Here is a 26994-nt window from a genome sequence, read left to right as displayed (position 1 = left end):
ATAAATATTGTATATTATATATGTTACTCTATAAAGCTGTTTATAAACCTAAGATGTTAAACTTTTTTCATGACATCTAATATTAGTCCAAAAATGGACAAACTTATTTAAAATAAAACCATTAAACCATTTTGATAGGAGATATTTTATCAGCGGAATCAATGTATATAACTAAAAGGTGATATTTAACAATTTAAAGGGAAGCATGCCCAGACCATAGCCCACCAACTGCAATGCTGTTCTCACATACAGTCAGGGCCATCTGCATCCCAGCCTGTAGTCCAGAGGAAGTCCTTGCTGAGCACCATGGAAAGGTCACTAAATTAGACATTAGGAATATCTGAAGTCTAGTCCCTGTTCCAAAGCAAACTCATTCTGACCTCAATCAAATAACATATTACATCTGTGAGTGTCTCATGTGCCAAGGCAGGTACGTAAGTGTAGTAGTGTAGTGTGAATTACTCAGTTGTGTCAGACTCTGTAACCCCATGGACTATGATCCACCAGGCTCCTCTGTCCATGGAATTCTCTAGGCAAGAATACTGGAGTGGGTTGCCATTCCCTTCTCCAAGGGATCTTCCTGACTCAGGGATTGAACCCAGGTCTCCTGCATGGCAGGCAAACTCTTTACCACATGAGCCACCTCCTGGTTTTTATTTTTTGTTAAGTGTCAATATTTGAATCTCTCTAATGTTTCTTGGGGATCCTTGGCATCTTTTCCTCTACCTCAATAAAAATAAGGTCAAAGGCCAGACAGGTAGGCAGACAGACAGATGCATACATCAACACCATTTCTCAATGCAAGTTTTATTTATTTTTTAATTTTATTGCATGTCCTGGCAAACATAAGTGGCTTGTGGATTTGCCTCTGGCTCATCCAAAGCCCATTGCCCCAAATTCCAAAAGACAAGCAACTGAAACTTAAAAAAAAAAAAAAGCATCACATCTATAAGAAAAAAAAAACAAACTTTCAAAAACATTAATAAAGCATATAAAACATTTGGCATTGACTTAATTTTTCACAATTATAAAAATAATAAAAAATGCAACCCTTAAACATTCAACACCCCACATACTGTATTTTAGGGGAATATCAAGAAAACAAAAGGTAAATGGATTTAATGAAGAAAGTTGTATTCTCCATTTCCATTTCTAATCAACTTGAAACAAAAATGTATCCATTCTTCAGCCAACTGTACTATAATGAGGCCACATTAGAACTCCATTAAGCCCATGCCCCCTTTTCTGTCCTTAATATTCTTTCTCCCCTTATGCTAGTTACTCATACACTCAAAAAACGTTAAATTTCAACCAGGATGTGAGAGGCCAGAAGTTGTGCCTCACTTTGGCTCATGCCAAACCCATGATGTACAGTACAGGAATTTGAGTCCTTAGTGCTACCCAAATAGTGCTGAGATAGCTCAGATGCCCTATGTTTATTCAAACACTCAGGACAGTCCAGGAAGCCATTTGTCCTTCTAGCATTGCGAAGGCACGGCTTTCATTCTTCCCATTAATAGGCTTTCAAACCTGCATGCTTGTTCCACATATTAGCAGTGCTTATTACCATTTATGCACAATAAGACTTTGAAATCAAGGACTCACTCTCTTTAACATACAAAATTTAAAAAAAAAATAATAAAAAAACAACTTTCCCTTCCCCCCATCTTACAGTAATGGCGTTTTTTTTTTTATTTGACATTGTAGTTTCACTAAATGGTGTTTCCATGAAAATACAAAAACAATAATAATAATAAAAAAAAATCTCAATGGTGGTTCTGGAAAACCCACTATCCCAAGAAGAGAAAGATAATAAAACACAAAGTATGCAATTTCACACGCAAAATATATATACACTTTTCAGATGAAACTCATATATTTTTGAGCCACATTAGCCCTTTTGCACTTTAAAATAAAATTGGATGCTTATGTGCAATGATAGCCCTTTACCGAAATGCACAGTAGGCTTTTAGAGCTCATTAGCAATATATACAAAATACTTGGTTTTGTGGTTTGAAAAAAAAGTATCTGCTATGAAGTATGTTTCTAAAAGATGTATAGGAATATCTCCATTTAAACTTTTTTTTTTTAATCTGAAGACAAGTCTCTGCTTATGCGGTTCAAGCAACATCTCCAATGGAAAGCTTACCCTCTGATCTGTTGGGATATTTTTATGCACATGCACAGTCCAGAAGAGAGATGGACGGGAAGTTGGGCTCTCACAGTTACTTTCAAACTAAATGAAACTAATATTATTCAAAAAGTTAAGTGATGTAGTGATAAAACTGACACTACAGGAAAACTGATCTCATAATTTTACATTTTCCAAATCAATACCCCTATTTTAAACCTTGAAGAGAGAAAGATCACCAAGCCTTTATATGCAGAATTTTATAGAATGTGAGGGTCACTGGAGGAAATATTTACCAAATAATACTATTTATGTTTCAAAAAGTCTTCCAAGTGCTTCAATTCATGGTTTACTGAGATCTCTTACTATTTAGAGGAGATGCAATGTCTGTAAGATTCCTGTTTTTCCTGGATACTCTTACTACATATTAAAGGTTGACTGTAAGAACTAGACAGGTGCATTCATCCCAATCAAATCAACCTTAATTTGCTAACCTTAAACAAGGGTAGCAAATGTGTAATTGAGTTAATCAATCTAGTTGTGAAATTTAGTTTTCAAGCTTTTGTACTAGCAGCTAATGCTTTGCCAATAAATACTGAGAGTTAAGGTGTGTCTGGCACTAAACATGAGGAGATTGTTGATATACCAGGACACGTGGTGACAGGTGCTACTGAATTGGCTGCAGTGACTTTTTAAGGATTTTGGCCACTATTCACATTCCCCAATCCCAACCAAAAGCAAGGGAGGATATTTCTTTTCCTCTGGTGAGTGACAGTGTAAACATGGACTTTTTCTGGTAATTGAACTATATCACCCCAAAGGCAAACACCATCAGTAGTAGGGATATCAGTAGCATAAAATACACCAACATAGAGAATCGCATACATAGGTATCCAGTCTCACCCACATAATAACAAATAGATCTAAGCAAAGGTTGGATGTAACATGTGTTTAGCATCAAAAGAACTGAAGGTACCTACATGTCATTGTCACTCACAAAAACTATCAAGATCTAGATACCTACTACCATTCATGGCTGACTTTGAGAGAAGGCCTATAGGTAAGCAATCCAAAGCAAGTAAATTAGAAAAAAAAAAAGGTGATAAGTGCAACTCCATTTTTTTCCTTTAAATTACATTTTAAGCAATACTCGATGCCCCCACCCAAAAATATATACTGTATATTTATATATTTATATGTATAGTCTTAGACTATAAGAGTGAAAATGCTTTACAAAAGTCAATGAGAGCTCTCTGCCGCTTAAGGAGACACCCACTGCTTTTTTGCTCACTTCTGCATAGCCATGACAATTTCGGTCCTGCAAACAAGGGAGCTGAAGGCTTAAAGCCAGAAAGAATCAGGCGCCAGGTCAGACATTAGGTAAAACGTAGCCTCTTACTTCTCCTTCCCTTAAGAAACCAGACTGAAAAGAGGAAGGAGAGGAGCTAGGGAGAAGGCTTGGCTGGTTAAGCAGTAGTGCCTTGTGGGGGTAGGGGGCATAGAGGGTAGGCAGATGGGAAAATGGGAAGAGCCTGCACCACAACGCCCAGCTCACTCGCCCTCTTCTTTGATACGCTGTTGCTTGTTGCGCCGAGCATCCATGTCAAAGTTGAAATCATTCCACTCATCTCGGGGTGGGAAGGAGATGGTCTGGCGGAGGGTGAAGCGGACAGCGTCAATGACACGCTCACCCCGGGTCTCACTGGAGCCCACGCTGACTGTGGAGGCGCCACTTGGGGTCCGCAGGAGGTGGGGAGGGGAGGAGAAGTCGTGGAGCTGCCGGTGGTCCAGGATGCCTTTCCAGATGACATGTCGGAATTGCTCAGGTATTTTTAGACTTGCCAAATCCTGCGCAATAGGGAAGTGAATCCAGGAGAATTAGGACAAAGAGACAAATTGACATTTAGTTCACACCATTTGGTTCCCCAATGCTTGGCTTTAATTGACCTGCATTTATTGAACTCTAAATTCGACAATAAAATCAGCTCTTTATGAATCTTTGAGATATACGTAACTAAGCACAAAGATATAGCCTTGAGGTGTCATCTCTTCTTGTAGAGTATTATATTTAAGCTCTATTGGTTTCTGTTTCCTCATTGGTAAAATAGAGGTAATACTTAGATCACAGAACAAAAATCCTCAAACAAAAACACCAGGTAAAGGAAGCTGGCAACTCTCAAATCTACAATCACTAGAAGAAAGATAATAGAATGCTACCACTTCTCATAGAAGGAGATAGAAAAAAAAAAAAAAAAAGATTACTAACAGATACTGAATACTTTCGATATGCCAGGCATTCAATTAATCATTTTTTATTCACCATCCTATTTAATGCTAAAATTTGTGGTCATTATTATTATGCCTATTTTATAGACAGAAAAGCTAAAGGTCAGAGAGGTTGATAAATCTAAAATTATACAATTAAGTGAATGAACTGGGAACTCAGGACAGCCTCTGAACCTATCACTGTCCTAATGGTTGAAAGATCTTTTGGTGTTTGGATAAATCAGGGTATCAAAACACAGAGTAAGTGTCCACACTCTATGGATGGGGGCAGAAGGCATTACAAAGATGATTGATCTTAACTAACTATGGTAGCATCTTTGTTTATCTGCATTAGTTCTTCATTAGCCTGTTTTAGTCATGGTTGACATTTTTTTATGGAGCAGCATGGTAGGTAGAAAGAACATTGTGCTTGGCATCAGAAGACCTTGGCAGAAGTTCTTATTCTGTCACTGACTAGCTCTAGACCTCCATCAAGTCATTTATTTCCTACTGGCCTCAGTTTCTTCATTGACAAGTGGGATACAAGTCCTTTTAAGGTCAACATATAATGTGGACTCATATGCAAATGTGGATATGAAAGTATATTGCAAATTATAAAGCACACTATGTAAATCTCAGTCATCTGTATTATTACTATGTTATACCATGATTAACCCATTCTTGCATCTTGAGGGAATACTTATAAAAACAGTGAAATTTAATCATATTATTTCCAGGGAAGTATGTGAAGTAACTAAGACTGGTATTGAGAGACAAGCTGAAAAGGAAGTGTCTATTTCCAGTGATGAACAGGAAGAAGCTGAAGTGAGGAAGCAGAAATTAGATAGCCTCCCAATATTTCTTAATTTGGAAATGAGCAGTATGAATACTCTAATTTCCTATTCTAGCAGGAGAATACATTATAAAGAAGTTAGTCCACAAATAGATAAGTGAGCATACCTCTGTATGCTTCTAAAACCCCAAATAAATCCAAAACTCTTTGTAAACTAGGCTCAATTGAACTGCATTACTTTCTGGATAGATCTGAACTTATCCTGATGGGTGGGATAGCTGTGGCCTACAGCCTGGCCCAGGACCTAACTAACACCAGTAGAGATGGACTTGCGGAGAACATCGGCAGATCCTAACAACCAAAGAGGCATCCTGACACAGCCCCCATTGGGGACAAGTGAGTAAGTAGAGGACAAAACTTTAAAAATATAAGGAAGGGACAAAGTTCCTGTTCCATCATGTAAGGTTCTCAAACACAGCGTTAACACAATGACTTGTGTCAAACTGCCTTCAATGGATGGACATCATTGTGAAGTTCTTGGAAACCTGTTGGAATGTATTCCTAAAGCTTTCTTTGTGGCTTTTACTTGTAATTTCTTCCATTAGGGAGCAGCAGCCAGGGGTGGTTGAGGGGTGAAGAAGGGCGGGCATAGGGGCAGTGCAGCATATGCTCATTACCACAGGGCAGGGGTGTTCTTACACTGCAGGGCTCTCTCTGGCATCGGTGCTCAAGGAGGGGGGCAAAAAAAGGTCTCAACTACAGAAGCAGCAGCAGAGGCAGAGAATATCTTCTTCCACCAGCCCAAGGGCCCTCTGGAAGCTAGAAGGGAGGAGAGTGGACCCCAAACAGAGCAGCATATAGCGTAGCCTGGGAGAAAAACCAGATTGCTGTAAACCAGAACGAAATGAGCTCCCACCCACGTGAGCAGTAGTTCAAGAGGGACTGTAGAAGCAAGAATAAGTTCCCTCCCATCCAGGTTGCTCTAAAGGCTATCAAAGCCAGAAGGCAGTGATTTTGAACCCAATTTGATTAACTGAGACCCAGAGAAGCAAAGTGATTATACCATGTTCTTATCACCACTAAAAAGAATGACTGGGACTTGAACTCATACCCAGTGATCTTTCCCAGTGGTCAGGGATGCCTGGACCCTATTCTGGTAGATTTGATCATGAACAAACATATGGTTCTTATTGAGACACAGCTCAATCCTCTATCATGTCCTATTTTAAGGAAAGGCAGAAAAGTTCACTTAATAGGGTGAAAGGCTAGAAGCTTACACCTCAGTGTTCTATTCCTGGTTCTGACATCAACTAATCCAGCCAAATGACTATACTGTTGTCCCCCCATGTTTTAAAGTGAGAATAACATCACCAGCTTCCTGCTCTCCTCCCTGGGATCTTACATCAATTAATGAGAACTTCTAGAAAGTCCTCTGAACTCTTCAGAGATCATATATTCTTTGAAGGTGGGTATCAGATCTTTCTCCTACTCTGCACATAGTATGCACGTAATAGAAGACTGCTGACTGATCAGACTAGCTGAGGATGGCTGAGTCCTGAGCTTCTCAAATGTAGATGTGGAGGTCTGGGGATCTTTCTAATATGGTTATGGGCTTCATCAAAATTGAGGATTGGGGATAGACAAAAACAGAGGGGATTCAATTACAAGGTGGATGTCACCAGAGGGAGGAAATTAAGAAATAAAACTCAAGAGAAAAGTCTAACAGTTACTTACATCCATGGAGTAATGCTCAATCTGATAGATGGTGGTCAGCCCCTGGGTCGTGAAATAGTCCAGACATGATGAACAGCCCAACCTTGCTAAGAAACTGCAGAGGGCGGAGGGAAGAGGAAGGAGGAAACAGAAAAAGAAAGTTCACCCCAACTGCATTGGCAAGATAAAGGAAAACCCAACATTTTTCCCTGGGATGCCCTACAGAAGAGACTAGGGGTAGATAAAATATATGTGGGGCCTTGGATTGGAGGTTTCGGGATGATTAGTGACATAAACTTTAATTTAGATCTACAGAGATTAAAGTCAACTGCTTAAGGATTTCTGTGGAGCAGAGATTTTTCATGGTGAATGAGTGGAGATCCAGGGGTTGCATATCAGTGCCATAGGAGCCATTGCAGGGGGTGAAAGGAAGGAGTCCAGTGCTCAGGTTTTCAGCCCTCTTGCCTCCTGGCCCTTCACTTCAAAAATAGCATCTCCACTTTGATCACTTTGATTGTTTGTATCTGAGGTTTCTGAGAATGGTTTATGTGGCTAAGGAAAAATTGTAGGCCACCATACTGTGAAGTCATCAACACTTTCTGATTTATGTCCTCTTCAAAATGCAGATCCCCTTCTTTTCTTTCCTAGTCTCAGATCAATGGTACCACAATCATCATAGAGCCAGATACTGGATGGGATGAGCCATGCCCTTGGCCATCTTTCTGACTGACACTGCTAATGCTGCGGCATCAGTCACGTGGGAACCAACACCTGTTATTCCAGCAGTCAAGTGAAAAAGTCCTTCTGCACATGAAGCGCGAGCAGATGATAGGCAACAGGCATGAGATTTGGACACCTACGCTTGTCTCTGCTGGAAACAAATTTCTAGGTTTCACAGCTTTCTTCCTTCTGGCTATCTGAACTCCCTTTCCTGGAATGTCCCTCTTTCTCATATGACAAAGCAGAAGAGGCCACTGGCTTCTTGAGAGTCCCTGTCATTTTTGCTAACATTCAAACTTTTTGATGGACATCAGCTTCAAAATAATGATCCCATGGTGGTTGAGAGCTATGAGGCCTAGAGAGCAGGAAAGGGAGCAAGATAGCAAGTTGACTGCCCTTTTGGGAACCCCAGCCCTGAGCACCAATTTAAAGGTCACAACTGACTGTAAAAATATGATGGAGAAGTAAGGGAGTAAGTGAAGACGGAGAAAACAGGCATGAACACTTATATGCCTATAAACTCACATTTTCACTTTTTCCCATGTTGATTATTATGGTTGCTTTGATTAAATACTACTGATGACTCCATAGATTAGAGATAACTGAACTTGAACCACAGGGTTGCTTGCTTTCTTTCCAGCTGTGCTATTAACTTTGACAGTGTCCGCCCTCCACCACCCAGAGATGCTTAGGACAGGCCCCCAGGGGATATGCTGTGGACTCACCTGACAAGGCTGCAATCTGTGGGGTACGGAGGTGGGGGGGTGCAGTGGGAGGTGGATGGCATGGAGAGTGGGGGAGGGAGGGCCTGGGTGGGGCTGAGTCCATTCATGTCTCCAGCCATTGGCATGTGGGTGCCCATCATAGGAACTGAACAGAAGCAGGAGGAACAGAGAGGGTTACTGCTGTTATCACATACCAGCATCCTAGTGGTCCATCTCACCTGGTTTAACGTTACCAAGGGCCTAATCTACCAGCCTTCCCTTCCAGTCTTATCTCTCCCTACACCCCTCTAAGCACCTTACATCTCACTGAACAGAAGAGCTACCAAACTCCAAACTAATGACATACTTCTTGACCATGGGACATACTCTTAGAACAATCTCTTCCCATTCTGTTTTCTACTTCTACTGCTCTGTCTCCTTCTAATACTTGCTGCTCCTGATGTTAATACAGTTCTCCTTGTATCTGCCTTCCTGAGTTATATTTCTGCCTCCTTCACTAGGCTAATCTCTTTAAGCATGGAGATTAGACCTGATACATGTCTGGTTCCCCAGAGACCCAAGCACAGTGCCTGGCATAGAGCAGACACCCAGGAAACTTAAGTTATGCAAACAAATGAACAAATCCGTGAATGAGAAAGGGCCCTTTGGGATACTGGTTTGGGAATGAGAGAATTCACTGCAATATTTGTAGGGAACCAAGTGTCTCAGAAGGAAGGAGGCAATGAAAGACCCTAGCTCTTTTTTTCTGGCCTATTTCAGGATTATGTTTGGGAACAACACCAACTTGGACTGGTTTCTTACTAAAGAACAAACTGTAAACACTCATAGAGAAGAAAAGCTCAATACCAATAATAATTATGAAACAGATTTTGTTTTAGGTATAAAAGAATATAAAGCAAAAAAAATAACATGTCCACAAAAAGATGAAGGTAATTTGCTTCTATTTTAGTGAACTGTAGTTTACCCAAGGGGTAAGGCCTCTACCACCAGCTAGTCAGCTAGAGCGCACAGGCCAAGAATGTCTCATCAGTTCCCCTCTGACTTTCCTGATGCCACCAGAGGAAAATTATTAAGCATAAATAAGGAGAAAAGAATGCAAACTGTTACACAAATGTGAAGGATCATTACCACTATCACTGTTTTGTCATCTCAAAAAAAAGTTGAGGACTCTAAGATCTCATCAGAGAGAAAGCAAAATAATAATAATAATAATAAATGGTTCCTTCCCCTTTTATTGCCAAAGTAGTAGACCTATTGAGGGGTCAGGTTTAGTCTTAGGATGTATTTGTCACTAGTGAGAGAGTGGTCTGGCTTTAATGTCTGCATTGCCATACCAAGGAACCAAACCTCATATACCTCTGATGTCAAAACAGTCTGAACAGGTGCTATCAGAACCAGAGAGAGTCACAATCCGAGCCTCCCTGCCTGGATGGGAGCAGAGTTTGGAGGAGAATGGGTACATGTATATGTGTAGCTGAGTCCCTTTGCTGAAACTGTCACAACGCTGTTAATCAGCTATACTCCAATACAAAATAAAAAGTTAAAAAAAAAAAAAAGAAAACCCAATCTCTTCAAGGCAACAGTGAAATGCATATTTGAAGGATTGATCAAAAACATGAGGATTTCTAGGATAAGACTGAGGCACTGCTTTATGAGGGTGATTACAAGACACATAGATGTATTTAGGCTTTGTAACCCTTCTGTATTTTTGCCATCTCACTGCATGTTTGCTATCTTTTTTTTTTTTTTTCTTTCAAGTTTGGATATCCACTCTGTTAGATTAAGTTCTAGTGGACAAGCTAATTATATTTACAGCAAAGCTATGCACCGATCAGCATCCATTTCCAGGCTCAATTCACACATTTTCTCTTATAGTTATACTTAGTTGATATGAGGAATCTGTGTGTGAGTAAATAAAAGGGAGGCTCCTTTTCCTATGTTGATTCTTTAATAACTGTGTATGGGATGAAGGGGATGATTTGAGAAGACCAAAAGTGTGGAGTCACAGACCGATAAACTGTTAAGTGTGCAGAGTGATAATTTTATGAATGGAAAACTGAGCATTAGATCAGAGAGGTGACTTGTCCAGAGTTAAACAGCTGATATTGCAATGGAGTCCAGACTATAATATGTTTCTCTAGATTTTAAGTCCACCACACTATGCTGCTTCCAACAAGTTGGCCATGTTTCCTACTGACAATCTCAAAGACTGTAGAAGGTGGGTCCCCATCCAAGTTGGCAGGAAGCAGACTGTTCTTTCCACAGATATCCTAGTCCCTACTAAAGGAACAGCTTTCTCCATCTCTACCAATGTGCTCTGCAATGAGTCACAGATCTTAAAAGTGAGACAACTTTGCCCAAGAGAAATTTAAGCCACTCAGCTTCAATCTGTCCTGTCTCTCTGTGACTCCCATACAGCTTCAGAGCAAGCCTTCCCCGATCCCAGAGCAGAGTCTTCCCCTACACTAGCCCTGCTGGTTCTCCAGCTGCAGCTCAAGGGAGATGCTCTTACTGTTGGCTCCCATGCCATCAGGAATGGTGGTGGGAGTGAGGGCGTTGCGCTGCTGAGGGTTGATAAGCTGGCTCACGGAAGGCAGCTTGTTCATGCTGTTCATTTTGTTCAGAGGTGGGGAGCTGTTACCGTAGGAAGACTGAGACTGCATCGAGGTCCTGGGAACACAAACACGGGAAGGATGGTAAGCACAGGATGCTGAGGAGTGGAGACCGGTCATTTCCAACAGGTCTCAGATTAAAACATGGCCCTAACTATATAGGTGTAAAAATATTCCTCCAGAGCAATGACAGGAACTTATCTCTGTTTGCATTTGAGAACCTCTCCTGCCTTGGCAGGGATCACAAGGCTATCATCATATCGTATGTTTCCTACGTGACTACAGGACAGAGATGAGTATCTTCCTAAAGCATCTCCTTTGTGAGAGGGGAAATCATTGCATCTTCTTTTCCCCCTTTTGTTTTCTTCATCCCTCTCAATGTGAAAATCGAAAAGGGAAAAGAACTGATTGAAGACCAAAAGGCTTATGAAAGACATGGAGATGGTGAGCTAAAATTGTGGCTGAGGTGTTTCACCTGTAGCTGGAGCTTGCTTGGCCATTTGGGATATGCAGAAAGTAACCATAAAGCCAATCAAACAGGGTATTTGGCAGCCATCGTGCAGAGGCCTCAACACGGAAACATGCTTTCTCAGCTTAGCTGTTCCTGGGCCATGAGGGATCCCATCAGAATACCAAGAGCCTCTCTACACAGAGGGAATCTGAGTGTCCAAACAATTGTTCTGTTAAGCTTCCACAAGTCTCTGGGGCGTGTGTGTGTGTCAGTGTGTGTATGTCTGTGTGTGAGAGTGTGTGTGTGTGTGTGTTTGTGCACATGATCAGTTCTGTTCGACTGTATATGACCCCATAAACTGTAGCCTGCCAGGTTCCTCTATCCACAGGATTTTTCAGGCAAGAATACTGGAGTGGGTTGCCATTTCCTACTCCAGGGGATCTTCTCCATTGAGAGATCAAATCTGCGTCTCTTAGAAAGGGAAGAAGAAACGCAGTTTTCCATTCAGCATTACTTTGATTTGCAAACTAACTAGAACTGGTTTGTCCTACTATGTATGATGGCTTCCCTGGTGGCGCAGTGGCAAAGAATCCACCTGCAATGCAGGAGATACAGAAGACGGGTTCAGCCTCTGGGTCAGGAAGATCCCCTGGAGGCGGGCATGGCAACCCACTCTAGTATTCTTGCTGGGAAAAATCCCATGGACAGAGGAGCCTGGTGGGCTATGGTCCGTGGTGTCACAGAGTCAGACAGAACTGCAGGGACTGAGAATGTACATAGCACTATGTATTATATTATATATGATATTCCCTATTCAGCTGCCACTCCTGACTTTGAATATAGAACTAATGATTTCTACCAGAATTAGGGGATATGGAGTCAGAAATTCAAGACTTGAGTCTTCCTTCATCATATATTAGAAAGCTATAGGTCCCTGTGCAAGACAGTAAACATCCCTCAACAGAAAACTAAAATGTTTGTAAACTATATATATATATATATATATGTATATATATATATATACTTACTGCATGAGTTAGATGCTAGACATGGGGAAACTCATAAGAAATTATCTCATCTCTGAGAAGCTCATAGAATAGAGGATATATGGTGATTATAATCCAACCAACCTTGTAGAGCTATGGTGATAACTGAACAAGATAAGATGAGGAAGACTTGTACACACTATCAGACACTATCAGACACTTACAGTGAGTAATCTGTGCCCATAAAATGAAGATTGGGCTGAGCATGTAAAAGGGGAAAACCTCCCCTATGACACTTTTCAAATAAGATGAACTATTTTGTTCCTATTTGTCTCCTCCCTGCTGGAGCCATACAAACTTGTATTGTCAAGTTTTGTTTGTGTGTGTGTCAGATTTAGAAGGCTCTGTACATGAATCCAAGTTCCAAACAAGCATGGTATAATAATGTCTGAAAAAATAACAAGTGGTTCTAACAACTGAGTGCTACAGTAGGGCTAGGCTTGGACTTCAAAGCTGCCACTCTGCATCCTCCATAATTACACAAAACATAGAAGCCTCCATTCCATATCACTGAACAGCCTTGGCCAGAGGAATTCAAATAATAGGCTATATTTGCATAAATGAACACAACATTCAATGTGCAATTGACAATTCAGTTGCATTTTACAATCGCTGCCTTAAAGCGGGAGGGTACTGATTTCTCACTTTAGCCCTCCTCAAGAAGACAAGTTTAGATCCTTGTTGTATAAACAGGCATTTATATAATAAACTCTCCCAATTGTAAGATTGTTCAGGTTACCAAGCTCTCCTTTATCCATTTTCTGAATGAGTCTTACATGGATATGGGATGGCAGGTACATTGGCAGAAACAATAATGCCTATTGTACAGATGGGTAAATATAAGACTCAGAAAAAATGGGCCCAAGTCATACATGGCTCTAAATGATGAGCTGAGAGGGCTCTTCTCCTAATCCAAAGCATTTCCTTTCATTCTGTGGCACTTTCCCAGAAGTAAGACAGTGCAATAGGTTACATAATCAAGATGTAGGTGAAGTAGTGAAAGAAACCCAGGAGGCTGAGACAAAGCACGGAACAAAGGATGTAGTAAAGGGAGTCCTAGGTATCCCCAGGTCTGCTCCACCCCTGTGGAGAAGCCCTGCATGAGTCAGCACGTTTGAATATACCCAGGAATATTTGTTAAGTTCATACTGAAGTGCAAGAAAGCTCAGGGCAGGGTGACCAAGAGAAACTTCACTAGGTGCTTCTTCCTTTATCTTTACCCACCACAAAGTAACAAAGATGCCAGGTTGCCCAGACTCCAGAGGCAGACTGGTCCTCTGTAACCTAAAGAAATGTCTACTTATCCCTCCTACCCTCCCCAGTCAGTCATATGTAAAGCAAGAACTAATGGAAACATTGCTTCAAGCATTAATGTCCACCACTAAGGAGATCAGTCCTGGGTGTTCACTGGAAGGACCGATGCTGAAGCTGAAACTCCAATACTTTGGCCACCTCATGCGACGAGTTGACTCACTGGAAAAGACCCTGATGCTGGGAGGGACTGGGGGCAGGAGGAGAAGGGGACGACAGAGGATGAGATGGCTGGATGGCATCACCGACTCAATGGGCGTGACTTTGAGTAAACTCCGGGAGCTGGTGATGGACAGGGAGGCCTGGAGTGCTGCGATTCATGGGGTCGCAAAAAGTCAGACATGACTGAGCGACTGAACTGAACTGAGGAAAGTGAAAGTGTATTTAAAAGCTCTGAATTTTCCCTGGACCCTTAATTATAGTGAATGCCTTCTTCCACATCCTATTACAATGCCTTTCTCCTGTTCCCTTTGTGGTCTTTATTTTTCTATCATTTTATTAGTTCATTTTTAAACCACCTAAACTATTTTTGAGGAAGGTAGGTCATAAATCATAGATGAACAAAGAAGGAACATGAATTTTGGAGCCAATCAAAACATCTGGGTTAATATTTTAGATCTGACACAAATCAGTTAAGGGATTTTGGGTTTTATACAAATCTCTCCAGTCTCATTTCCTTAATCTGTAGAACAGGTATTACACTCACTCCAGAAGACTTGCTATGGAGATTAAATCAGATTATGTAAGAGTCCTGGATTTTGTCCTGTAAATTGTAGGTGCTCAAGAGACATTGCTGCTTTTTGCTCTTCCCTTCCAGCCCCAAATGTTTAATGCTTTAGTGTGTAGTCAAGGGGATAAGAGGTGTCAGTTTAAGAATTAATAGGAAGAAGTGGCAAGGACTCTTAGCTGGACAAATCCAGAAATTAGGGTGAAGAGATGAATAAGAATAAGAGAGTCTGAAAAGTTCAGAAACTTTGAATGCATCTCCTTTAATGCTGAAGTGAGTGTTAAAGCTATAAGGAGAAAGGTTGTGGTCATCTGTTTATTATAAGCTTGTATGTCTGATGTAGAAAATATTCTGAACATCTCTATGTGCTCTGGAAAAGGGAGCAAAGCTGAAAAAAATCATGACCAATTTAAAGGCCTTGAAGAACATTTTTTTTTTTTTCCTTTACAAATATAATGTCACAATGTTTGAGCAGACAATCCTAAATATTGCTGGGACATATGAAGAGATGGAAAAAGTGTTCAGAGATAACATAATCTGTGCCATTATGGTTTCTGTCCCCACTCAAAAAAGAAAATGTGCACACACACACAATACACACACACTAAATGGAAAAAGTAAGAATATAGATTTCCCCAGAAAAATAACAAGGTGTAAGCCTCAGGTCATTTTCTTTAGAGGTACTTTAGATTTTTTCAGGAATCCAACATACAAAAATTAGAAAAGGTACATTCCATGTATTTCTAGTTTTGAGTAGAAGTCCTGGTAAAATCAAGTTCTAATTCTTAACACTGTTAACGTAGGTTTCTGTGTATATTTCTACGAATAAAATCCCATATCTCAGAACCACAAGAGAGCTTTAGGATTATCCAGGATTGAAATCGGGTTTCCAGATTCCGAGTCTAGTGAGTATATATGTGGCAGAGAGTTAAGATTCTTGAGAAGACACAAATTCAAAGTCTTCACCGCTTTGCTGGAAATGCCTAGAATTCCACCAAAGGATTCCTTCTGTGTCCTTCAATCTTCCATTGCTAAAGAAAACTCTCTAGTGGAATCTGGCAGTGTATCAGGGTGAAGCTATCTTACCAAACCATCCTGGAAACACCACAGGTATGAGAGGGGTCAGTAAAAAGGACGGAGGGGAGACATGGAGCATGAGAAAAGGTATGGTTCCTCTTGGAAATTCTGCCCACTACCATCCGTGTGTAACTTTTCTCCCTATCTGGGGAATTTTGCTTCTAAAGACAAAAGACAGTGTTTCTTCTCCAGCTGGATTAACTGTAATTATAAAATATGTTCCATCAGTTCACATATATGCATGTATATAAACATCACTACAAACACTTTAAAAACTTCCATAAAAATAGAGTGAATTTCAGAACAAAAAGTCTGAAAGAAAATGCAAATGTTAAAAAACTACACATATTTACTCACCCTTTAAGGAATTTGTAAATTCCTTAAAAGGAAAGTGAAACTTGTGCCAATGTAACAAGATAATCTGATTTCACTATTCTACTTTTATCTCAAACATAAACAACTTTTTTCTTAAGTGCTTTTCTAAGCAACTATACTATTTTTACTTAGAAAAATTGTTTTTGAAATTTTAAAAAAGAGTTACTCAAAGATCAGAAAATGTAATTTTTTTTTTTTTTTAAAGCATTGGACAACAGGTTCCACTACAGATTTCTGGATATTTTCTATGGCCTTTGTCACAGAAGCCAAAATATTTCATAAATTGGAATTTGAGTTAAATTTCTTCTAAAGAACTTGGCGGCTAAAGATATAACTTGAGACTTGTTCAGAGATGTAAACAAATGATACTATAAGGGGCTAGCTCTTTATGATGAAATTTAACATGCACAGGGCTAAAACATATTTTCAAGCTAGTGTTGGCATTAAAATTTGTTTTTAGGATTGATGACCTTGATACACAGTATCTTAAATAAAAACAGCAACTACTGACAACAGTGTAGACAGAACCAAAATGACCTATTCTGCTTGCTCTTTCGACTTACATGGTACTTCAAGTACTTCAATGAAAATATTCTAGCATTTAAGAGATTTTTAAAAAAGCAAAAGAGACAGAAAAGAAAAACTGCAAGATAAACCAAGATGCAAAAGTTTATTGAAAATTAAAATCACACATCCATAAAGCAACAGCCTCAATAACAAGAAATCATTGCTCTGGTGACACAGAATAAAGAGCTGGTGACCTGGTGTGGGGAGAAAATTTTTTAAGTCTTTATATTATTATTTTTAAATATGATTTTAAAATGGAAATAAATAGATCCTCTAAACTCACTGAACCAAAAAAAGAAAAGTCATCAACTCTAATATTTGGGCCAGGAGGGTTGACTTTAACATGTGTTTACTTGGACATCACTTAGACAAAACCTAAGTGTCCTTGACAAGACAGTTTGAACAATGTTAGTGATATGGGTGCCTTTAGAGTCAGACTGAGGGACAGGAACTCCAGAGATGTTAATCATAGATTTGGTGCTAGGATTTTGAATTCCACTTTGGGCATTGAAGAATGATATATGACTGCCTGGAAGAATATCACCAGGGTAGTTTTACCCTCTTCTTAAAATGACAGAAGAGGTTTACTTTCCTTGGGGTCCAAACACCAATTTGGAGGGGTAGGTCTCCAGGGTTTCCAGAAGCAAGGAAGACAGACTATCACATCAGATGCTGACAAGGGTTGTTAGCGCAGGGTCTGACACAGCATTAATGAACTTTCTACTAACATATGAGGGGAGGATACTGATGATGTAAGTTCTCAAAAAGAAGAAAAGAATCATCCCCTACAGTGGCTACTCGTGGTAGTTATCACCTCTCTGCCCAGCAGTACATTTGACACCTTAGCTTGTTACTATTTGCAGTATCATTGCATGACCAGCATTAAAAGGGCTTGACTGAGTCTCTCAGTCACCCACAGACAATAACAACTTTTTTTCTCCTTTTCTTAAAAAGACATCTAAGTTTGAGACCGGCTCAAAAGCTTCTTCATGAGTTTCAGAAACAACAGAAGGTAACAGAAAAGGGTTCCAATAAACATCGTAATGCCCCTCGTCCCAACCTGAGCTCTTGCCTCCTGAGAAACAACACAAAAGCTCACAGACAAACACAGGGGTTCCTGACAGACCCATACTAGATCTAAGGATACAGAATCTGCAGAAAATGTCCTTTCTTGTATAGTTTTGAGTCCCTTCAGAGATTTTCTCACTAATGGCTGTGTGCCTTTGAGCAGTTGGGTCTCTGAGCCAAAGTGTCTTCAAGTCCTGGTTACGAGGGCTGGATACACACACACATGTGCACACACACACACACACTCACACACACACACACTCACACACACACACAGAAACACAATAAACACACACGCTCAAAATACAGAGATGGGGCTCTATGGGTACACTGATCGATTTGGGGGACTGGAATGTCTAAAGAAGGCGTCAGATTGTCTTGGGGTTTCTCTCCGCGGCTCCACAAGCTCATTCCTGAAGCAGGCTGAAAGGAGACTGCAGAGAGGAACCAGAGAAAAGAAAAGATGAAGGCTTAGGACTTCACATATTCAAATCTACTGAATGCAGAAACACATCCTTCTACCTTCATGATCATAGTATAGTCAGAACAGAATGTCTGCAAGGCTATTTTTATTCCTTTTTCTTTACCTTCCTTTAAAATCACTCAGAGATGACATTTCAAGATTTTGAAGAAGAAAGGAGAAAAGGCAGTGGTAGTTATCCAGAACTATGAGAATCACTTGTGGAAATTTTTCTTAAAAAAGGCATTTTTTTTTTCCAGATCCTTTCTGAGACCAGGCTGGAACCCAAGCATATATATAGTTTTAAGAAGTTCCACAAGTGATTCAGTTGAGGACTACTGAGACAAGGTAGGTCATGATGCTTAGTACAGCTTTTGGCATACTGGACACAATTAATTGCAAAAAGGAATGCAGAGACAAGAAGTAACTTCAATCTTTTGTAAATGTCATCTGCCCAATTATAATGCCTCATTACTGTTCCTGTCTAGCCTAACTGTGAAGTATGAAGAAATATGATCTTATCAGTCTGGGGGCTGCATCATCCCGCCTTTGTAAAGAACTATTAATGAGCATTTTGTATCTGCCCAGATTGCAATGGATAAGTATCTTAATCCTTTCAGTCACAAGCTTGGCCTAGAAATGCACATATCAAACTCATGAAAGCAACTTTTGCATAATGAAGAAATCAATTATGCTCAAGGATGCCAGGAACAAATTCTTTTATTTTGCTAAAGGTTGTGCAACCCCACAAGCTGTTAGGGAATTGCTGCCCTGATGGCTTTTGAGTCACATTTGGTTATTCCTTGCAAAGGAACAAAGCCATTTTTCCTTGGTCAGGACAGATTTAGTAAATCGTCTCACCAGCAAGAATTGGGATCATCTTGAAGGTGCCAGAATACAACTTCTTAATAGGAGGGAAGTAATTTATTACCAAATAAAGAACAATGGCTTTGACTTTTTGTGTGAATACTACATCTTGGGGCTTCACTTGGACAAAGGGTTGAATGAGATAACATGCAGAAATCATCTTTCACTTACGATAAAAGTGTCTGGACCACAGGGGTACACACTGAGACCTAAAACTGAGATAAGTTCTACAGTGAGACATAAGAACTTAGAAATGTGACTTAATCTATCTGAATTTAATTAATTTGAGGATATTTTTCATCATTACCAACTCAGAGCGAGTAACTCTCTGTCCTGACAACGTCCCAACATCTCTGTGAAGTTCAAAACTAACTGAGTAAGCTATAAATGCTTGAGCATTGCCATGACCTGTGAGGTTGAACCACATATTAACCTTTTCAAAAAAATCTATGAAACTAGCAATTTCAATCAAATAATCTGGAAATGCGGAAGATGGAAGATTTCTAAGTCAAACTTAGAAATACGGTATTAATCACATCTCTCAGAAAGATTTCTGTCTTCTGCTTTCTCCCACAGTGATAATTCTGAAAATATTACTTGCTTCTCTCACAGATACATGAATTTGAAGCAAAATGATCAACATTCTTGAAGAAAACCATAGCTAGATAAGCCTAAAGAAATAGGACTTTACAATGAAACTACAAAGGTAAATAGTAACCACTTGATACAGAGACAGAAAAGTGGGAGTAAGTGCTTACTTTGGTTTAACTAGGCTTCCCTGTGGCTCAGCTGGTAAAGAATCTACCTGCAATGCAGGACACCTGGGTTCAATCCCTGGGTTGGGAAGATGCCCTGGAGAAGGGGAGGGCTATCCACTTCAGTATTCCGGCCTGGAGAATTCCATGGACTGTATGGTCCATGGGTCGATAGGTCACAAAAAGTGGGACACGACTGAGCAACTTTCACTTGGTTTTATTTTTATAACTTTCTTAACTAATGAAGCTGACCAAATCATTGTAAAGAGCTGTATCCTTCAGATCTGATTCTGATCTCTGCTTTGCCATGAACTAGCTATGAACTCACAGGGGTAGTTAACTGGGCCTCAGTTTTCCCAGCTACGTACAAAGAGGCTAGAACTAAGGTCTTGAAGCTCCTGTTCTGCTCTGATATTCTATGACCTATCTGACCAGTGAGCTGCTATCATAAAGTGATCTGATCATACAGGAGAAGGAAACATTAAGAGCTCCTCAGAATGTCCATGTTTGTATCAAAATTAAAGTAAAAATCCATCCTGTAGAAACTCAAAAATAATTCTCCAGTGTTAGGCTAAGTAAAATTTTAACAAAGTAATGCTGGCTTCAGATCAGGATGAAAGCCAAGGAGGAGAGTAAATTACAGAAGGAAAAAATAATGAAAAAGAGATATTATCGCTCTAAAGTACACAAGTCAAAAGAATTGCTAAGAAGGTCTCAAGTGGCTTCTGAAAAACTGTCTTAAGAGTTAATGTCCCTTGAAAATATGACGGTAAGGAGTCTAGTGGCAAGAATGGGTCCAACTTGTCCTCTTACTAGATTTTGGCTTTTATGAACATAACTCCTTATGTTTATTCCAATCAACTAAAATAAAATTTCTTTATACATTGTATAAAACCTACTTATAACAATTAGAGCCACAAAAATTCAATGAAGATTTATCCTCCAGAAAGCCTATGATCATGAAGGTAATTGTGAAGGAATTTTTGAAAAAGGAAAACCATGCACAAATGAGAAGCAAACAGAGAGAAAATACATACTGGGACACTAACAGAAGCAATTAAAACTGAAAATATTTCATTACTACTTTGTACAAAATGTATTCCCTTCCCACTGATTTTCCCTCCACTATAAAGAAAAGTATAAAATTGATTCCTCATCAGCATAATATTGGTACTAAATTTTTGCAAAGAACTCACAGGCTATCATAGGCATTTTCTAAGTTGATGTATTATTTTCAAATGGTTGCCAGGGAATTACATTTCTGTTTTTGCTTGTCTAATTATTCATGCTTTTTCTTGGAGATTTGCATAAAAATAAAAGAGCTGAAAAAACTCAGCTGAAGAATACAGCAACTGGATAATTTATATAGATGTATATCAAACAATGGAGGGAAATCCAGGTAAATATAATGTAACAAAGACATAATTAGACCAAATGTCTATATTTTCCAAAGATTTCATTTTGCAGTCTGTTACATTTCCATGCACAAGTTATCACAGCTAAAGTTAGCTTTTATACACTGTGGAAACAAACAGTCAAAAACATGCAATGGTACATACAAACGGACACCACAGGGAAGTACAGGGCTACTAATTGCTCACTATTCATCTGTGATCACACATGCAAAAAGTGAAAATATGTCTCTAAAATCTTTTGAACTTCTTAAAATAACAATTTTAAGATATAGTTTCTTCTTTGATCAAATAGATGGTTTGATGAAATATGAATTATAATAAAATAATTTCCGTTTAGAGCCATGTCAGCCAGTTAGGCTAGAGAAGTTATAAGCTCTGAATAACTCATCATCTAGAGACACAGAACTCTGTATACTCATGGATCCCTTGTAAATGAACAAATGCACATGCCCTCAACTGACTGGAGTAGATTTTCTTGGCTTGTAAAATCTCTAAAATTATGACACAAAACTATTCTTTCTATTGTATGATGTAGACAAACTGTTTAAAATGTCCTACAAACTTACATGATGCTGAAAATAAACTTCCAGAAGCTATTTAAGATTCAAATAGTGTTCTGATAAGTCACCACCATACTGTAAACTATGGGAGGGCAGGAACACATGTGTCTCATCTCTGTTTCTAAGGCTTTCACATAGCAGATCCTCAGTAAAAAGCTTGTTATATGTGTCATGTCAACTATTCTGGTCTTGGCTGATGAGGAACCATACTGTGCATCTAGATGGGCATGTCTAATTTCTTCAGCCAGAAGAAAGAGAAGAGAGGCCTCTGATAAAGGCTGCTATTGTTTTGTTCTGAAATGGCACCCTAAAAGTCTTCTTAAAATCTTTTAGTACTTCTCTACTTTAGGATATACAGATTACCTTCCAAATACTGTTATTAAAAAAATATGAACCTCAAGAAGTCATGGAGAATCCACTCTTTTATCTAGAAAGAGGACTGGAAAACTATAGTGAATAGGCCAAATCTGGTCCATAAACTAAGAATGCTTTTTACATTTTTACAAGGTGGAAACAATTCAAAAGAAAAATGTTTCATGACAAATGAAAATTACATGAAATTCAAATTTCAGTGTCCATAAAATAAAACTTTATTGTAACAACTACTCTCGTTTGTCTATATATTGTCTGTGGTTGCTTCTCTGTTTCTGAACAGGGGAGCTGCAAGAGACCATATATATGGACCAGAAAGCCTAAGATATTTGCTACTGGTGCTTTACAGAAAAAAAAAAAAAAAATTGCCAAACTGTGTGGTAGGAGGTCAGAATCTACAAACCACACTATTTAAAATCGACAAAATTTTTCTCTTTAACTGGAAAAAAGACAGGAAATAATGGAGCAACTAGTTCAGCATTGAGTAACTCTTCTGACACTATTTTAGCTAAGTCAAACATTTCCAGGGTGAACTGAAAACGATCTGGGAGTCTGTCTTAATAGTATGATGTAAGTAACTTGGAGAAGGCATCTATCCCCTATAGGTCTGTAAAGGATGTTACAAGGTCTGTTTCTTTGATCTTTGTATGAGTTTATAAGAACTAAATCAGTTTTGCACTTAAATATATTAATATATATTTCTATCTGATATCTTAAGTCTTATATAAGGATTGACAATGGGAATTCTGTAACCTTGAATTCTAATTTTCCTCTGGAGTACTCTATATCCCCAGGGAACCTCCTGATTCAACTTTCCAGTCAGCCTTACTATAAAACCTTATAATTATGATTTGCAAAACTTCCGTGCTAGAAGGGAATGGCGAGATCCCTTCCAGGCAAAAAAGGTCTTAAATGGTCAAAGAGCCTGAAGTCCTTTAAAGAGAGAGTATACGTCTGTTTTGTTCCTCTGCTGCCCACTCCATACGCCATAGTCAGTAGGTATTGGCTCAGAGAACACCTCCTGAGTATCAGAGATGCAGTCCAACCTCCTCAACTGCATTTATTTTGATTTAAAAAAGAAAAACAATACCTTTTTATTACGCTTTTCATAGGTATTTCTCTAGAGTAGTTAATAATAAATGAGAAAAGTTCCATTATTTATTGTTCATTTGTGTTCCTAATGTAAAAGACAATCTTGTCATAGGCAAGATAGTTTTGGCTTCATTTCTTTTTGCCTGAAGTGTAAAATGTCTACATTTTACATTGATCTACAGAGACTCTGGCGATACTTTCGGTTTAGACACAATAGTTTTTCAGCTCACAAGTGATTATTCTTAACCACAGAAGGGTAAGTATAAATCAGAGTTCTGATTCACCAATTTCCCTTCTTTCATAAGAGCTAGTCTGTTCTGGTTAGTTATTAAAAACACCATCATCAAAGATCCGAGAATCAAGGTAAAATGAACATAAAAATAGGTTGTATGTCTATTCTAAAATGGTTGCAAAATCTGGCCTCACTGATGTAAACATGTCTTGCTGGAAGACCTAGAATGAGGATGTTAAAACATTGGCAATGTGGCTCTATTTTGCCCTGATGCATCCAGATTTTCCCTAATGACCAGGCACTAGGACTCTGAATCCTCAACACAGCAAAGAAGTCACTTATCGTGAAACCTATGTGCTGTCCCTAGTCTATAACGATTGTCCCAAAAGTGGATTGTGTGCATCCCAGGCGAGGGACAAGATAAGATATTGGGATGAGGAAACACTATGTGATTTTAAATAGACACATTATTAATAGAATAGAGGGTGTATTCAAAATTCTACTGTTGATAGATGTGTATGGATTAGGGGCATAGAGAAGAAAACTAATTCTATCAGTGTGAGTCTTTTTTCAGAATTCACTTGAAATGGTTTCAATTCAACTTCAGAATATAGGTGTAACTTGTCAAAGGGAGGGTTATAAGAAACATAGAAGACTGTTGAAGCAGAAAAAGGAGTCCCCAGACCAGCTCATGTGAACCTACCAAGTTCTGCTGTCTCACAACCTCACCTTTTACATCACCCAACAACCATCCTGTGGCCGATCTGAATGCACAGTCATCTTAAGCACATCTGCTAAAATGACACAGAGATACACTCACTGTTTCTGAAGTAAATGTTGGTGCTGCTGTTGCTGCTGCTGCCTGTAGGTTTCAATTGTGTGCTGAGGAAGGTACTGCATGAGTTCCAGGGATTCTTTTATCTTCAGCAGCATTTCGTAAGTCTCACGGCCCCTTACCTACATAAAAGAGCAGAAGGAAAGAGACAAAAAATGAAGGACTGTAGAACTATCAGAAGTACAGTCAATCCTCTTTATTTGTGGATTCTGCTTGGACTAATTCACCTACTTGCTAACATCTATTTATAACACAAACATCAATACTTCACAGACAGGGGCATAATGACGAACAGTTGAGTGTCCCAGTGTGCATGTTCCCAGCTGAGGGTGAAGAAGGTGATGTTCCAACCTCTTGTTTCAACTCTTATGCTGGAAATAAGTGTCCTTCTCATAGCATATTTAGGGCCAATTTTTTTTACCTTTTCTGTGCTTTTTGGAGGTAAATTTTTTGGTTTAAAATAGTTCCCAAAGGCAGCTTCAGTGCTCTCTGCTGCTGCTGCTAAGTCACTTCAGTCATGTCCGACTCTGTGTGACCCCATAGACGGCAACCCACCAGGCTCCCCCATCCCTGGGATTCTCCAGGCAAGAACACTGGAGTGGGCTGACATTTCCTTCTCCAATGCATGAAAGTGAAAAGTGAATGTGAAATCGCTCAGTCGTGTCTGACTCTTCACGACCCCGTGAACTGCAGCCCACCAGGCTCCTCTGCCCATGGGATTTTCCAGGTAAGAGTACTGGAGTGGGGTGCCATTGCCTTCTCTGTCAGTGCTCTCTAGTGCTCCTAAATGCAAATACACTGTAATGTGCCTTATGGAGAAAATTCATGTTAGGTAAGCTTAGTCCAGCCATGAGCTGTAGTGGCACGGACTGTGCATTCAATGTTAATGAATCAATGTGCATGCGTGCAGGCATGCTCAGTTGTGTCCAACTCTTTGCAACCCCACAAACTGGCCCGCTTGGCTCTTCTGTCTATGGGGTTTTCCCAGCAAGAACACAGGCATGGGTTGCCATTTCCTCCTCCAGTAATGAATCAACAGCATATATTAAATAAGAAACACACATGAAACAAGGTAATGCATCGATCAGTTGCTAAAAATGTGATCAGAAGCTCATAGGAATCTAATCCTGTATTTTTCATAGGAGCAATGATTCAGTATTTGATCATACAGTGTCCACAGTGACTTTTTAAAGGATAACTACCACAGATAACTAGAATTAACTGTAATTATATCTGGAAAGACACACGTTTTCAGCAGGGATAAAATGTGCTTCCCTCTTTAAGAGAGTCTCTTAAAAACTTTAAGAAGTCTGAGCGGAACCGGGACTAGAGAAAGGCGAGTGGAGAACAAAGAGCACTTGCCTGACCCTGAGAGCGAGTGCCCGTCACTCTGTGCACCCTGGCACGTCGCCTGTCCCCTCCCTGTCAGAATTCAGAAATGGAAAGATTTTCTCTACCTTTTATTGGGTTAATTCCTACTTATCCCAGCTCTGGCATCATATTCTTTGAGAAGCTTTTCCTGACCTCAACCTTTTAGGCCAAGTCATGCATCCTTCCTGGGAGCTCCCACAGTGTCACCCCTAACTTTACTCAAGTGCTTATTTCATTATTATACCTTTTTGTCTCCTCACTAGAAGACAAGGTCTTGGAAGGTAAGAATTATACCTTAATGATCTCTAATGGTCAGAGTCTAGCATTTCTGCCATTCAACAAACACCAACTAAATTCATGCTAAATGAAGAGTTTTTTTTTTTTTTCTTCACACATTTCAGTCTGGCTAATTCTTCACTAAAAATAAGATGTAACTGTTTATAGGGTATTTCCTCCATTAGTACAAACTGAAATTTCATTAAAGAAACAGCTCTTCAAAGTGGTTTCTATCTCATCAGCTGAAGACACATTAGAGCTTTCAGAATATCTAGTATAGCAGGAAAATGTTTAAGAGTTCACATACTAGTTTCCATATGTGGCCTGAGAAACAAGACATTGAGAATCTCAGCTAACTCGCTGTCTGACTGTTCTGCCAGCAAGCAGTCTAATCCCTGACCTGACTGACCTTTAGGGCCTCAAAAGGAAGGGCTAGTGAACATGGCACACCCAAACCTGTGGCTTGATTTCAATCCCAGCCAAATCTTCTGGCCCAGCTTGTCTGTATCTTAAGAGCAATACTGATTACCAAAGCTGCCACTCTAGATGGCAAAGACCTAAGGTGATAAGAACTAAATGAACTGCAACTATAATCTAAAAAAGGGCACCCTGTGACCTTGAGAGGGCTTATATTCCTTGTAGGAATGAACAATGCTCCTACACAATATATGGCCATTCCCATATAGTTGAGGATTCTGCCTAGCTTTGTTTTTTTTTTTTTTTAGCATTCCCTAAAAGAAATCGCCTGGAGAATCCCAGGGAAGGCAGAGCCCGGTGGGCTGCCGTCTATGGGGTCACACAGAATCGGACACGACTGAAGCGACGTAGCAGCAACAGCAGCAGCAAAAGAAATCACAGGCAATACTCTATAGTAGTATATCAACTTTGTGAATGCCTTCTGACAAAATTTTAGTCCTAAATTGGTATGACCAGGCTGTCTAGGATCATCTTATCACTCTTCAGTAATGAAAGACAAATTAATTTTAAAGATTTGCATAAGAAGAACTCTACTAGTAGTGTAGTTCTGACTGGGTGAGTAGTAAGAGGAAGAGCCCACACTATTAATCTGTTCTGGAACTTTAGAGGGGATGCATAATTTCCTAATTTTGCAAAAAAAAAAAAGTAGGTTTTCTGTTTTATCTCACTTGCCTCTATCACCCTCTTCACATTCTCATTCA

General features: G+C 39.5%; 1 protein-coding gene across 11 annotated transcripts in view; it reads right to left on the bottom strand.

The window, feature by feature from the left end:
• Positions 1–791: 791 nt before the first annotated feature.
• TP63 (tumor protein p63) overlaps positions 792–26994 on the bottom strand; it is a 247525-nt gene continuing 221322 nt past the window's right edge. For 4 of the 11 annotated variants that reach the window (XM_043874974.1, XM_043874972.1, XM_043874973.1 and 1 more), the window contains 5 exons: positions 24155–24291; positions 10860–11017; positions 8348–8492; positions 6924–7017; positions 792–3979 (listed from right to left, as the gene is read on the bottom strand). In XM_043874974.1, the coding sequence (XP_043730909.1) occupies positions 3683–3979; positions 6924–7017; positions 8348–8492; positions 10860–11017; positions 24155–24291 (831 nt within the window). In that variant the 3' untranslated portion in view covers positions 792–3682. Of the gene's footprint in view, positions 3980–6923; positions 7018–8347; positions 8493–10859; positions 11018–16602; positions 18016–24154; positions 24292–26994 lie in introns of those variants that run through there. The other 7 variants (XM_043874978.1, XM_043874981.1, XM_043874982.1 and 4 more) reach the window with 4 other exon arrangements.

The sequence above is a fragment of the Cervus elaphus genome, chromosome 19, assembly GCF_910594005.1.
Source record: "Cervus elaphus chromosome 19, mCerEla1.1, whole genome shotgun sequence".
NCBI classification, from domain to species: Eukaryota; Metazoa; Chordata; class Mammalia; order Artiodactyla; family Cervidae; genus Cervus; species Cervus elaphus.
This window is presented reverse-complemented; position numbering and strand designations above follow the sequence as displayed.